Source organism: Euprymna scolopes, chromosome 20 (genome assembly GCF_053919585.1).
Source record: "Euprymna scolopes isolate OS-2025 chromosome 20, ASM5391958v1, whole genome shotgun sequence".
Classification (NCBI taxonomy): Eukaryota; Metazoa; Mollusca; class Cephalopoda; order Sepiida; family Sepiolidae; genus Euprymna; species Euprymna scolopes.
Window position 1 is genome coordinate 64,059,355 of NC_136501.1, and position 15,679 is coordinate 64,075,033.

The 15,679-nt window shown below is 33.0% G+C and overlaps 1 protein-coding gene across 1 annotated transcript in view; it reads left to right on the plus strand.

The window, feature by feature from the left end:
- Positions 1-13,372, plus strand: part of LOC145241445 (uncharacterized) — a 571,697-nt gene extending 558,325 nt beyond the window's left edge. The window contains exons 37-39 of the mRNA XM_080104406.1: positions 5,141-5,251; positions 7,675-7,989; positions 11,313-13,372. Coding sequence (XP_079960532.1) covers positions 5,141-5,251; positions 7,675-7,989; positions 11,313-11,478 — 592 coding nt within the window. The 3' untranslated portion in view covers positions 11,479-13,372. The remainder of the gene's footprint in view (positions 1-5,140; positions 5,252-7,674; positions 7,990-11,312) is intronic.
- The last annotated feature ends 2,307 nt before the right edge of the window (positions 13,373-15,679 follow it).

A 15,679-nucleotide genomic window follows, 5' to 3' on the forward strand; every position in this document is an offset into this window, starting at 1 on the left:
ACTATTATTTTGCATGCTTATATTTTTTAGAATGGTAAACAGTCAGAGTATTTCTCTTTTTTTATTATTACGGTTTAAAAAATTTGTTCATACATATCGTATAATGTGTAATGTGGAGGAATGAAGACAAAGTGCTAATTTAAGGAAATAACTTCATACTTATTTATATGTGAGGGATTATTAGGGCTATGACAACAGCATATTCTTTTCATGGTTTTGACTCTCGGGTGTATATCCGACACAGACACAATTAATCAACCGAGGACCACATCTCTCTACATAAAAACATATAAGATATCAATTGATATATATATACACGAGAATCAAAGCAAGAAAAAGAATATGCTGTTATCATAACCTTAGTGATTATATTTATTTAAATGGTTGTGTTTTTATACCCAGGATTTCTTAGTTTGCAATAATTGAGAGATCTTGATCTCATCTGAAAACGTATGCCCCTTAATCATCAGGTAAAAAAAAAGTAACCAAGTATTAGTACTTGTTTTCTGCCTTGGTATTATATTCTTAGTATTGCCCTCACTGAGGGTTGAATCTTTAACCTCCAGAAGAGCATCACTTAGAACTGAATTTTACTTAGTACTTTATCCACTATATATATATATATATACTAGCATTTCAGCCCGGCGTTGCCCGGGTGTTTGGAGGTGTATGCTGAGCAAAAAAAAAAAAAAAGAGTAAATTTTTTTTAATTTGACCCCTATTATGACCCCTTAAAATTTATAGTTTCGGGCTCAAATCACTTTATTAAGTTAGATCCAGGTTCAAGGAACCTATATCTAAAATTTCAAGTGTCTAGACCCAAAATTGTCGGAGGAGTTTGGTAGAGTTCTTAAAGGTCAAATCGTTGAAATTTGACTCCTTAACAGCCAAATTTCTGGCTGACACCCGTCACATCGATTTTCCCAAATCTCAGTACCCGGTATTTCAAATTTCGAGTCTATAGACTAAAAATTGACAGAGTTATTGCGTAGGGAAATGTACACAGACAGACAGACAGACAGACAGACAGACAGACAGACAGACAGACAGACACGTTCACTTTTATAGATATATAGATATATATAATATATATAATGGATATCACTTTATCTGTTATATATATATATATATATATATATATATATATATATATATATATATATATATATATATATATATATATTAAATTTATTAATACAAACATTGATGGCTACATATGTGCATACATGTTTCTGTAATCACCCATGCTGGGGAGATTACATCTTCAGGCCATGAATTATCTTAGAAAAAGAGTTTTTGAAGATAATTCATGGCCTGAAGACGTAATCTCCCCAGCACGGGTGATTTTCAAAGATAATTCATGGCCTGAAGACGTAATCCTCCAACGCGGGTGATTACAGAAACATGTATGCACATATGTAGCCATCAATGTTTGTATTAATAAATTTAATATACCTGCTCTGTTTACTCATTGAGCACCTTTTGGTAGACACAGGTTGTTTCATTGGATGTACTTCTAGGAAACTAAACTCTATTGCCATAATATATATATATATATATATATATATATATATATATATATATATATATATATATATGTGTGTGTGTGTGTGAAGATATGTATTCTCCATGATAAAACCGCTGTTTAAGTGCAAATTCAAAATGTAAGTTTAGCAAGCCAATTCAATGCAGATTTTATAAAAAAATAGACAAACATTTTTTGTTTATCGATCAAAGTACTTTTCGACGTAATAACGTCTTCATCAGGATAGACACAGTTTGTTTCTTGGGGGGGGGTTCATCTTATTTATTCCTCATGGCATGATACCACTAAAAAAAAACAAGACCCTTCGATATTATCAACGGTGATTTTTAAATGTCCAAATTAGAAGATCTGCGTGGTCGCGCGTGGAAAGTTATGTAAAGATATGTTTTATCCATGATAAAAGCATTGTTTAAATGCACGTTCAAAATGTAAGTTTAGTAAGCCAATTCAATGCGCATATATATATATATATATACATATATATATATATATATATATATATATATATATATATATATATATATATATATATATATATAATGAATAAATGACAAAAGACTAGGTCCTGGATATGACCTTAAACTATATCCAGTGGTATATATATATATATAAACGACATTATTTTTGCATTAACCTTGCAGGCTTTGGGGAGTGTGGAGCCACCCTTTAATTACCATTGCTCTCAGGTCCACTCTGACCTGGATTGGTAGTACCTGTTAGGGTCCCAACTATGGGTTAAATAGAAACTGACTTGAAAACAACAAATATATTCTATTAAAAAGTTTTTCTTCAAAATCTTTGGATTCGGCATTAAATAACTCGAAAAGGGTTGATATGCCGTAAAACAAAAACAACCAACCAACCAACCAACAAAAGACTATATTCCAAAGTTCATGATATTGACCATCTTATAATTTATCCCTTTAATTCGGTTGACATTTACATTCTTGATAGTATCTGTTTCGTAATGCAAAAACAATCATTTAATTATCATATTAATCAGTGAATCTATTATGTCCTTAACTCATCAGAAGAAATAGCAACAATCAATATGTCAAAAGGAAATAAAATGCGTTTTGACGATTAGAATCCGAAAATTGGAAGAAAAGCTGTAAATACCTTATAAGGTTTCCATTACGTAAAATTTAGTTTTAAAAAAATTATTTTAAATGCGTTTTCTGAAAAAAAATTTTTTTTTTTTAAATCTAATTCAAGCAAAAAACAATTGCCATAAAATAAATGAAAGTAAGGAGAGATTCAAACCATTGCTGGAACTATTCTTTTCAGCCTCTCCAGCAGGATTTCCCTGCCTACCATCTCTGTATCAGAGAAGGAGAGTGTGATGAATATAAATGCAACGGTTATATTAATTTCTTCAATGTGACATTTTCTTTCTGAAGAAATCTTAAATGAATAAATTTTCGGTGTTTAAGATCGATTTTTTTAAAATATGTTATTTTAAATTCCTTGCCATGTCGAAAATAGTAATATATTTAAAAATTACAAAAATTCTTCAAGTAGAAAATTATTTATAGTTAAAAGTAATTTTTATGGAAACATGGGAGAAATGGCATTTTCCCTAGACATGAACACCTTGAAGATTGCGAATAAAGGGGGCATATGTATCTTCTTTTCGTTACTTTAATGATGAATATAGCAATAGACTTTCTTTTTTTTTATGCTAAAAACACAATAGAAGTTGTTCTACTTTAAGAATTGTTGTAATTTTTTAATATATTAAGGAAGTACTATTGTTTCGGCTTAAAACAGCATATTTAAAAAATCGCTGACATTATCTAAACAAGCAAAAGATTTTCTTACTCTTCTTAAAGAGAGAGAGGGAGAAGGAGGAAATACAGTATATATCTCTATATATAAAGTTATGTATGCGTATATGTTTATATATTTACATGTATAGGATGCACTTCCAAAATAATTGACTAATTATTATAAATTTTGGAATACAGCCGCTGGGTGTGAGGGTGGGTAATGTCGGATATATTTAGTTTAACCTAGTTTTATGCAAATTATGCAAACGAGACAAAAGAGAAGGTGAAAGTCATTCATGAAAATTCAGATACTTTTTATTTTTGTGAAATTTTCACAATAGGTATTAGACATCGATTAATATATAATCTCCAAACTTCGCATTATTGGAGTATTTAAAACTGTTTTTGGAGGGCATGTAACATAGTACCCACGTTCGCACACGTGTCAACATGTACGGACTGATCACATTGTAGACTTTGTCGCAAGGGACATGAGATAGGAAGAGGAAAAAACTTCAACTCGCTGTTTCAGGTTTTAAAGACCTTTATTCCTCCTTCTTTGGCCATACGTGACTTCACATCTCAGCTGTGACGTCACCCATGTGTCTCTAACGTGATCCTTGGTCTGCACATACGTTCTTCTTTTTATAGCCTTTTTCTTTCTTCTTTGTCATGACGTCACCTCATGCACGGCTCAGACATTTGCATATAGTTGCCATACGCACATCCACGTCTGTTGCAGGAATACTATGTGAATAACCTGCAATTTGAAAATTCAAATATTTCAGATTTGCATTGTATTTGATCCAAAGTCATCAGACACCAATTAAATAAGATTTCTTGAATTTCAATTTCTTATTAGAACTCCTCAAGTTGAAAGCTTAAATTTTAGAAATTTTTTGTAATCATAATCACGTAACAGATTTTGATCAAAATTGGAATAAGGATTCCAAACATATGATTCAGTAGCATTATATGTTGGCTTTAATCTTTGCAAGGAGATATAAAAATGGTGCAAATTTGTTCTATTTGATGAAATCAATGTTAGTATTCCTCTAGTTATTAATAATTTTTAATTTATTAATGAGAACAAATTTATTATTATTATTATTATTATTATTATTATTATTATTATTATTATTCACTCACTAGTTTTCACACAGACACCCATCAAAGATTTCTCTCTGAGAACAACCTGTGGTGCTCCCTGCAGCCTGGGTGACAACAAGTCTCTCAAGATTTTCAGTACTCTCCACCTCTTTTGATAACCATTTCAAATTAATTTGCATTATCGCAACAGCCGTCTACCATTGATTTCTCATTAGCAGCGACTATTGGTCTTCACTGGGATTTAGATGGCAGTAAGCTTTCCCAAGATCCTAGTCCTTTTCGCACTCATCCAGTGGAGGTCTGTCTGGTTAGTGCTCACTCTCCTCGGTCTTTCCCTCCTCATTGACCCTCCTCGATTATTTGGTGTGGCGTCAGATTATGTTGACACTACTATTTGGGATTTGTGGAGGGGGGGGGGCTTATAGTTATCATTATTATTATTATTATTATTGCTATTATTATTTTTATTATTATTATTATTATTATTATTATTATTATTATTGTTATTGTTATTATTATTATTATTGTTATTATTATTATTATTGTTCCTCCATTTTATTTTATGCTTTTTACATTATTTCTTAGATTTTTTTTCACTTCTGGGCATGTGTTTGCACAAGAATACTAATATTTTCTGCAAAAATTATTATTATTATTATTATTATTATTATTATTATTATTATTATATTTTGTTTCGTTTTTTTTCCATTTCCAGTGCCGTCAAAGCAAAAGCCGAAGCCGACCAACCAGCAGCCGAAAATGACGGCGAACCATTCACATCTCTTATCGCAGCAGCCAAACAAAGCCGTAGAGAAAGTGGACCACCGTAAGTTAAATTCTCGGTTATGGTCAAGACTGTCCGCTCTTTTAGACTTTCAAGTTTCTGCTCCACAGATGGGATGACATTGTCATACGTTTTCAGATGAGATCAAGACGTCCTGATTAATGATTGTCTTCCTCTCAGATAACTTAAAAGCACCACCCTTTACCCCATGTTAAGAAGGGCTTTCTTGTTCGCTTGAACACATCTAATTATCCAGCCAGATGGCCAATATAAACCGGAAATCAAATAGAGCAGACAATCTGGACTATAAACAAAATCTTTTTCTTATTATTTCATTCAAAGCTTCAAAATGTTGATATTTTAAATTATGAAATGCAGTGATATCTCAACATTAACAATGAAAAAGGTATATATGGTATAAGCACATTGACACACCAGTTCTCTTTAGATCACTGAAATTAAGCAACATTGAGCCTGGTCAGTCCCAGATGGGTAACTATTTAGGAATACTAGGTGCTGTATGTATTCAGGTAGGTGTGTATGTATTATGTTGGTGCAAAAATAGTGTCGTTTTTTGACGTTCAACTATATATATAAGCGACATTATTTTTGCACCAACATAATATGATACCTCAGGGAGATGAATGTTTCTGCTTTGCGCAGTACCAGGTCACCCTTGAATAAGGCCTCCCTCTGATATTCTAAAGAGTTGCCATACAGAGAGTAGATGAATTTCCATAGCCATGATGAAAGCAATAAATCTAGGAAAGTACGGGGGGGGGGGTTAAAAACCCAACCAAATAGAGAAAACCCATTGGCCCTGTACAGCAATCTTCTAGTGATTGTGTCACAAACAAAACATCTGCTTCCATTTTGTCACGTTTCAGCATGGAAGAAGTAAGGCTCAGAAAACCGTCATGAAAATGCTCATGTCAATGTGCAATCTGACATTTTCAAATTATAAAATACATACATGCTCAATTAAGGTTTTCTCCTACTTCTCAAACGTTGAGTTGGTAAAGCAGTGCATATAACACTAATTTTCCTCTTCCCAATTGTCCAGCTATCTGTGTTTTCGTCTATCTTTATTGTGGCCTTCTCATGATCTTGCTGGATTTCAGGACAATGATCCATTTGGTTTGAGGTAGCATCACTAGGAGAAGGTGTACCATTCCTCATATGAGGCATTGTGTAACTATGCTGAGGGGGTCTTATTTAGACTTTGATTCTATGTTATTTGGAATATTTGGTCAGTGCTTACTTGTGGTATAAAATATCATGCCAGATTGTCCTGACAAAACCTTGTATAGAGGGACAATGGACACTCGAGGATAAGGTCTAGTAATCATTCAAGTTCTTTCCAACAGGCATTAAAGTTCCTTTCAGTAGATATGCAAGTTCTTTCTGGCAAGTATCCAGTAGGCATTCAAGTTTTATCAAGTAGAAATTCAAGTTCTCTCCAATAGACATTCAAGTTTTCTACAGTAGACATTCATGTTTTTTTTTTCCAGAAGGCGTTCAATTCTCTCTAGTAGACATTAAAGTTTTTTCTAGCAGACACTCAAGTCCTTTTCAGAAGGCATTCAAGATGTTTCCAGTAGACATTTTAGATTTCTTTCCAGTAGTCATTCAAGTTCTTTCCAGTAGGCATTCAAGTCCTCTCTTAAATTTACTTTTTAACATGTGTCTATGCTGGCCATAATTTTGCAGTTAAACACCACCACACATGCAGTCTTTGGCTTGGTAGAAACGGACATAATCCATGATTTGAACCAGGCATATGTAGTTGAAGTTAAAGGAGTCAAAGTTTAATTTGAATTCATAAAAATTCTAAGAGTTGGAGTCAAAGTCGGATTTTTAATCTCCAACGAAGCAACAGTCTGAATACTGGAAACTTTAATGAGTTCGGGAGTTGGATATATTGAAATTCTAGGAGTCAAAGTCAGATCTTATACATTCCGAATCCACAACCCTGGTTTGAACAGCATTTCGCTATTTACTGAAGTGATTTGCTGATAAAAGAAATGAGTTGTTTTTTATTTTCCAAACATTTAAAGCATAAAGCAAACATGCACTATAAAGGACCACATATGTGATGCAAGAAATGTCTTTGCAAAACTTAGTGTGTTTGCGACTTCATTAAAATACCAACTCATCTGTGAAAACGGGTTCTTTTAATGCATAGAACAAAGCGACATTATGAATGCTTTCATTACACATGAAAATAAATTAAAAAACAGAAGTTTCTTTAGTGTTTCATCCGGCCGAAGACAGCATTCAAAAGAGGATAAAAGGAAAGATTGTTGTCTTTATCCAATCAAAATGATATGCCTACTGATTAATCAAGGAGAATTGTCTTGCGCTATCAGAAGGGACTGTTTTGGAATACAGGACAATTATTCTAAAAGATATGTAAATCCTTAATTTATATGTTCTTTATGAGTCTCCAATATTTTTCTTTTCAGACCCAAAGCTGAATATGCCGATGAAATAGACGACGAAGGCGAGAAAGAACTTGAGGAGTTTTACGAAGAGAACACGAAAGCTGATCTCGCAAAGAGATGTCAAGACCAAGTGGCGGCAAAGGTTCTGTCGCTAATGTTCTCTCACATGACCATGTACGAAACCGACTCGGAATACAGCGAATACTCAGAATCTGAGGATGAATATGAAGATGAAGATTATGAAGATGGAGGAGCACCAACCATATCCATCCACGACAGGATCAACTTATTTGAAAGCGGAAATGTTGCGCGTTTCCAATCCCCAATGAGAAAGTCGTTAGTACTGTTTTCCTTTTCGTTGTGTGTTTGCAGCAGATTGTATTTTTTTTGTTTTATCGCATGTACTAATGAGTTAACATTTATCAAGGTCTAAAAGCTACTCGATAATAACGATCAATGAGATTTTAGAACACAATAATTAGTAATTGAAGTGTTTTTTTATTATTCGTTCTGAGGAAAATCTATGGATTAAAAATCATTTTTATACTTATTATATTTTTTTTGCTTTAACACCGGATGATTATTAAAAAAACTTGTACAACAGACGTGCACACACTTTTTCAGTATGAGAGCTACTTATGACATAACTAAGTCTAAATGAACCACCACCTACTAAAAATGCAAAACACATTATTTATAAATATATTGTAAATTATTTTTATATGTACAGTATATGCAGGTGTACGTTGTATTATTGCATTAACCTATATTGCAATAATACAGCTCTGTACATTTTTTGTCATTATCTTACTCTGATGACTTGCATTAGATAGAATCAGTTAGAGATGTGTACATATATATACACATACATATTTTTTTTATTCTTTTTTTTTATTACATTTTCACCCCAAACAAGGCAAATTGCCACTTTGGTGTAGGGGGCTACTGGGGTACTATGTAGGGATTTGGGCAGCAAGATGTTGGTTCACGTTACACTTGAACTTCTGCACGTCAGTACAATTGGGGAAGCAGGGACCTGGAATGGAATTCCAAAGTCTAGCGGTTCTGGGGAAGAAACTATTGGAGTAGAAAGATCTTTTACATCTAGGGATCTCTAGTGTGGGGGTGGGATTTAGCAGCCTGTCGGGTTTGTCGAGGCTGCTCACGTCGTGGGGGCACAAGTGATTGCAGTTCGTCAGAGCATTCACCACTAAAATACTTGTAGAAAAGGCAGAGGGATGCAACATTTCGTCGATGGGACAGAGGCTGAAGCTTAGATGCCAGTTCAGGGCCTATCAGGTTTGCAACTCTCTTTTGAACCTTGTCAAGGAGCGAGAGACTAGTAGCAGATGCACCAGCCCAAATGTGACAGCAATACTCCATACATGGGCGAATGGTGGCCTTATAGAGGTACAGGATACTTTCGGGTGTTAGTAGTTGTCTAGCACGGTAGAGAGAGCCCACCTTTCTTGCAGCGGCCCTGGCAATACCTTCAATGTAATTGTTCCAACTCATGTTTCCTGTGAACGTTAGGCCAAGGAGTTTAAAAGATGTACTCTCAGATAAAGAGTCGCTGGCCATTGCTATAGGTGGTAGAGAGGGTTTCTTATAATTATTGAATGACACTAGTTTAGTCTTGGCGGCATTGAACGTGACCAAACATTTTTGTCCCCATTCCACTACAGATTGGAGGTCTTCCTCTAGTGTTTCTGCCATTTCTTTAGAAATGTGTTCATTCGTCTTCCTGTCATAGTGTCATCAGTATATATACCCATCTCAGAGGCAATTTTGTCGGGGAGGTCATTTATGAATATCAGGAACAATAGAGATCCAAGGATAGAACCCTGAGGCACTCCCGCATTTATATCATACTGTTTAGATGTACGACCGTCGAGGACAACCTGGATTTTTCTCTTATCTAAGAAGGATTTAATTATGTTAAGTATTCTATCAGTGATACCATATGATCTAATTTTCCTGAGGAGACCCTCATGCCATACCCTGTCAAAAGCCTTAGATATATCTAGAGCTACCGCTCTGCCCTCTCCCGCTTTGTCCAGTGAATGGTATATACGTTTAGAGATTACAGTTAGGATGTCTGCTGTGGAACGGGCTTGTCTATACATATGCATTTATATACATATATATATATATATATATATATATATATTTATTTATGATGATTGCTACTTCTTGACAGAAGTTTGCCATCTCTTCTTTAAGCGTTATGCCGTCCGTGTGCATGTTGATGACCCTTCAATCCAGCTTTAGTCCTACATGAAAGTTCACAAATGTGACATAAAAAACTTTTCTTCTTGTAAAGGTGATCGCATGATAATATTGTGAATCCTTGAATGCCGTGTCAGGCCACTTTTAGATTTATACATTAGACCACAAATATTACAACTTAGTGTTGCCAGGTGTGCTGTAGGAGCCTCCTCATAAGACTGTTGTTCCTATCTTTGATTGTGTGAGTTCATATCATTAACAAAACCAGCTTTTGACAGAAAGGATCTGCCACATACAGTGCGCTTCAATTCCTGTTGCAATTTCTCAGACATTATATTGTCGTTTGATATACATTTATATACATATACATACACACTTATATATAATAATGAAATCAAATGAGATGCAGTGTTTATCTGATATACGCAATGGTAAACTTCAGTCTAATATAAATACCAGTATTTATATATAGATATTTTGATCCCAGCCAAATAAAAAAAAAAGCTCAATACACACGCAATAGGGAGTAGAGAGAAAAGAAATTAAAATTCTTTGACTGAATACTCCAAACTGGATTTAAATTTGGATTATTTGATTCTTTCTAAAGATTATTTTCGCTTTTTGGATTACCTTTGGAAGCGTCTTCATGCAAGCTGCAATTTTATTCTGGGTTTGTTTTTATTTTTATTTTTTCTACATCTAATTTTTTTCACTCTTTGTGTTAAAGGACATGTACAATTTTGCAATTTATGACTATAATAAATTGCAGTTCCATTTAATGCCGTAACCACCAAATTCTAGCATTGCTACAAATATAATTTGCTGATTTCTTTCTGTCGTCTGATGAGAAGAATAGCATTCTTTGAAACTCTGCAGAATAAGGATTTTGAAATTAATTTTTGGAGTATTCAGTTGAACAGTAAATGTTTATTGCAAATTTCAACTTACAGTTTTAATTTCTTCTCTCTCCAATGTAAATTCAAACAGTAAATTTTTTTTTATAAAGATATCACAAATAATGTATATATGTTATGCTTATTTTTGTTTTCTGAATAAATTCTGTCTGCTATGCATGGTGTTTCAACTAAGTTACTTCCCCTTTTTTCTTTTTTTTTTTCTTAAAATAAATATTTCTCTCTCTCTCTCTCTCTCTCTCTCTCTCTCTATATATATATATATATATATATATATATATATATATATATATATATATATATATATATAAATCAACCTTGTGACGAAAACAAAATAATTGAGGTTTATTATTCATTTGTTTATAGCATGCGCATATCTACCTGAAGAAACCTGTGTAGACCTAAAGTCATCTCTTTCATTTTCCTTATTTTCTGGGATCCTTGAAACTTTATCGATCTGATAAACTTGGAATTTTTGTTTTCTTAATTTTCTTCTTTTTCGTTCTTTCTTTTCAGTGTACCATCATTTGCCGCTGATTTTTCATCATATCACCAGGCATCTGATAGTGGGTCTCTCTTAACGTATCAGGATGAAGAACCCCCAGAAACAGATTTGCGGAGTGTCTTGAAACGAAGCGGAAATCTCGAAGCGTTGCTCTACGAAGATGGTGTTCTTGAGTAATAACAACAGCAAACAAGCAAAAATCCATTCATTTTGACGAGATTTTTTCAATACTCTTTTTTATATATATATATATATATATATATTTTTTTTCTCTGAAGAAAGAAAAAAGAAACACCCAACCACTAATATAAGTAATAAATGATATCAATCATATTAGGAAATGCTACTCAGATGGCGAGAATCTATAAAAAGATGACAATATTCAATTTAAATTGGACACTTTTTTATTTAAATGAATAAATAAAAAAATACAAATATTTTGGTAATTCTTTGCAACCACTCCCCCATTAAAAGGGGCATCCTATTAATTTTTAAATAATTCAGTTTTCCAACTCAATACTGCAATAGTCACAAACCGGTACACTCGCCTGCATTACGATAATGAACGAGATAGTTTTGTGTTTTTCTTTTATTGTTCTGAATTTTACTTATTACACAGTTGCCGCCATGTTGGCGCTGTATAAAACTATGGTAGCACGAAATAAGCACTATTTTCATATTGAAGTGCTCCGTGAATCTAGTTTTTGATTCTTTCTGCACCTGGGCATAAAATACAGTGACCGTTTAGTGCTGCCGTATTTTCACGAGGAGACAAACAACATGGCGATATCCGTAATAATAATGTTTAGCATGAACATTTTCAAATTGAATAGAAACACAAAAAAATATTTGATTCTTATCGAAATGTATCAAGTTTCTTAGTGTTCCTGACTATTATTGGAGCATTCACAAGAGCAGATTTTAACAAATAAATAAATAATGAATACCTATTTTCATGACAGGATGAAAATAAAGAAAGCATTTTTAAGAAAAGATAAAATAATGTGTAAAAATACAGAATAGCCAACGTTTCATAACTTATAAACAAAAAAATATAAACCACACATAGCTTATACCAAACGCATTAGAATGAAATCCTCTTCCTAACTAGCCTAATTTTAACGTTTATAACATCTGACTTCACATTTTTCTTTCTATAATATCTGTCCTCTTGATACGTGACATTTAATGGTGGCCAAGAACTCTAACCAAGTTGTGGTTCTATTAAATGTCGAATGTTAAGAGAGAGGATTTATAGAAACAAAAAGTGTAAAATAAAAAGTGTTATGAACGTTAGAACTAGGGTCATTAGGTAGAGAATTTTATTCTAATGCGTTTGATATAAATTGTGTGTATGTTTTTTTATATACTACACGAATTATTGAATGTTAACCATTCTGTACTTCCACCAAAATTGAAATAAATACAGTAATTATATTGTAAACTGTGGTGTATGGAGAACTATGGAAATATAAGTGGACACAGATGCTAAATAAATAAGAAAGAATGAAAGATCAAATAGAAAAATGAGTTGACAATCATTAGAAATTAGACCAGGAGGGATCGACTTCCAGACCTACTTAAATAGGCTTGCTTGATCCTCCCAATCTTTTCCAAAATAACATGTGAAGCTTCCCCTTATATCATATATCATTATAGTTTTTTTTTTCTCACGAGAGTGTTGATCAAGTTGATCTCTGCCTCAGATCACTAGTAAGTTTGACTCATTGACACATTTATCCCACCACACTATTCTTCACCTGGTTCAATCTGATCTCACTTTTTCCCCCCATGATCTTCTTCACCGCTTGATCTGCACTGCTCTTATTTCAAACCAAACATTTTTTCTTACTTTGTAACTAAAGAACCCCATCCAAAAAAATGTCAGCCACTATCGCTATTGTAATGTGGACGTTTGAAACAAACAACACCATCTAGAAACGACGATGATTTCAGTAAAATTTCTACTCATGCGGGCGTGTATATTGCGGTTTGAACACAAATTAGCATAACTGATACTGTCACATTCAATTTCAAACAAGAAAAACGAAAACAATAATGAAAAATAAAATAAAACAATGGATTTTTTTCACTTTAAAAAATGATTTCTGATACCCCCCTCCAAAAAAAGAATATTTTTATTCAATTGACATCATTTATAAAAACCTGAGCCCCCCCCCCACCCCCAAAAAGTGTCATTTATCAAAGATGAGGCATAAACTGAGACTGAAATTAAGGTATTATTATAGGATCACTCACGTCTACTACGTTTTTTTAAGGGGGGTCCTGAAAACGATTTATAACCTTATCCCCAAAAATACCCAATTGAAGACGAGTTTGATTCTATAAAATTAACGAAATCAATTCGCACCGTATTCGTCTCATCTCGCCATTTTTTTTTTTTTTTTTTTTTTTAAGAAGATAAAAAGTTGTCTTTTCGTAATAAGTACGGCGGTGAAAGTACAGAATAGTCAACAAAGGCTTTTCCGCCCTTCTCGCGTTAAGAATGGCTTTACTATTCTTAGTACGATGAGACAATTTTTTATCTTAACAAAACAAAAAAAAAATCTACCAAACACCAAATATAAAAAGAAACAGGCATTATACGTGTTATTAATAACCCCACAAACACACTGAACACATTATTGTATATACCAAACAATCGGCCTGTATGAATTTATCGCCTTTTCAAAACGTGTTACTCCAGTAAAATTCCTTATAAAGATGTATATTTTGGCAACGCTTCTAAAGAGATATCCGGCTCAATGTTAAACACTTTGTAAACTATTATGTCAATCATTAGTTGATCGCTAACAAATCGGTCACCTTTGTTGTGGGTGGTGATTGTCTTTACTTAACGTTTCCATGTTATGGTTTAGACATATCCGTGATTTCTCGATTACGAAATGTGTTTCTTGTTAAATTATAGACAGGTTGAACAGAATTAAAAATAATGCCGAGATAAATAGAAACAATCAGGCTTTCTCTTCATTCAAACGGAAATGAGAATAATATATATAAAGAATAAATAAATAAAGAGGTCATATATTTTATTAAAAGCTGTCGATGAAAATATCTTAAACAAAAAGTAAATACTTGAAAAAAAAAAAAAACTTCAAAATGGAGATATCTTTTTAAATTTGATATATCCATACAACTACTCTGGTTATAGCAGTAAAAAGATTATTTGTAATTATTGAAAAAAAAATGCATAGAAAAAAATCTGATTTAATCGTGTGATAACAAAAAATACAGGGAAATCTATGTGTGTATGAAGGCCAAACAAATGTTTAGGAAAGTTTGCAAATATAAGCAATATGCCTCTTACAGAAGATACTTCCTAATAGATTATGTTAAACTTCCTTCATTACCTCCCCTTTATTAGCACATTTTTAATACATCACACATACGCACACACACACACACACACACACACACACACACACATATATATATATATATATATATATATATATATATATATATATACACACACACACAGACACATACACACAAATTTACAATTTACATGGCGCAACACTGGATATGCTAATGTTTCAGATAAATGGTCGGTTAAAACCAGAAGTCCTCATCAGGCGACTTAATAAATGATTGCTTTCCACAGAAGAAACTAGTCCTCTTCTATGGAAAGCAATCATTTATTAAGTTGTCTGACGAGGACTTCTGGTTTTAATTGACCATTTGTTGTTTGTTTGTTTTTTGTTGATTTGTTTTTTTTTTTCTCCAGTCTCACAGCCATGTAAATTTGTTTATATCAATAAAAATATATCTAGCTCGTCTTTTATTGAGCACTCTTGATATAATCTCGTTAAATTCATTAGTATCACTCTTGAATAACTTTAACCTGGCACACACACACACACACACACACACACACACACACACACTTGGCACAATAAAAAAAACTTTGTATGAATGTCAAGATTTTTTTTTTTTTCTATTTATAATTTTTAGAATCGGATAATCACAGGAAGGACCATTTCAGTATCATTTTGTAAAAGTGATACAATAGACATGACAGAAGTTGCACCACCGCTACCTCCCCCCACCCCACCCGAATTGGCTCCATATTGCAACAGTACTATATAAAAAAAAAGCTCAATGAAAAGAAAAACTTCTATAGCTAATTGTTTTCTCTATGGTATTATATTTTACAAACATTGCTGTAAAAATGACTTGAAATGTCAAAAATTTATGTACTGTAATTACAAAAAAAAAAAAATACAGCTCTGAATAGGCAATGCACATATACGGCAAGAATTACTCTCTATGTAGAATATTTGTCTACGTCATAACAATGTTGGCCTGCTGGAGGCTTCAAAATTGAACTCGGTTGGTAATGAATAAAATCTGGTGA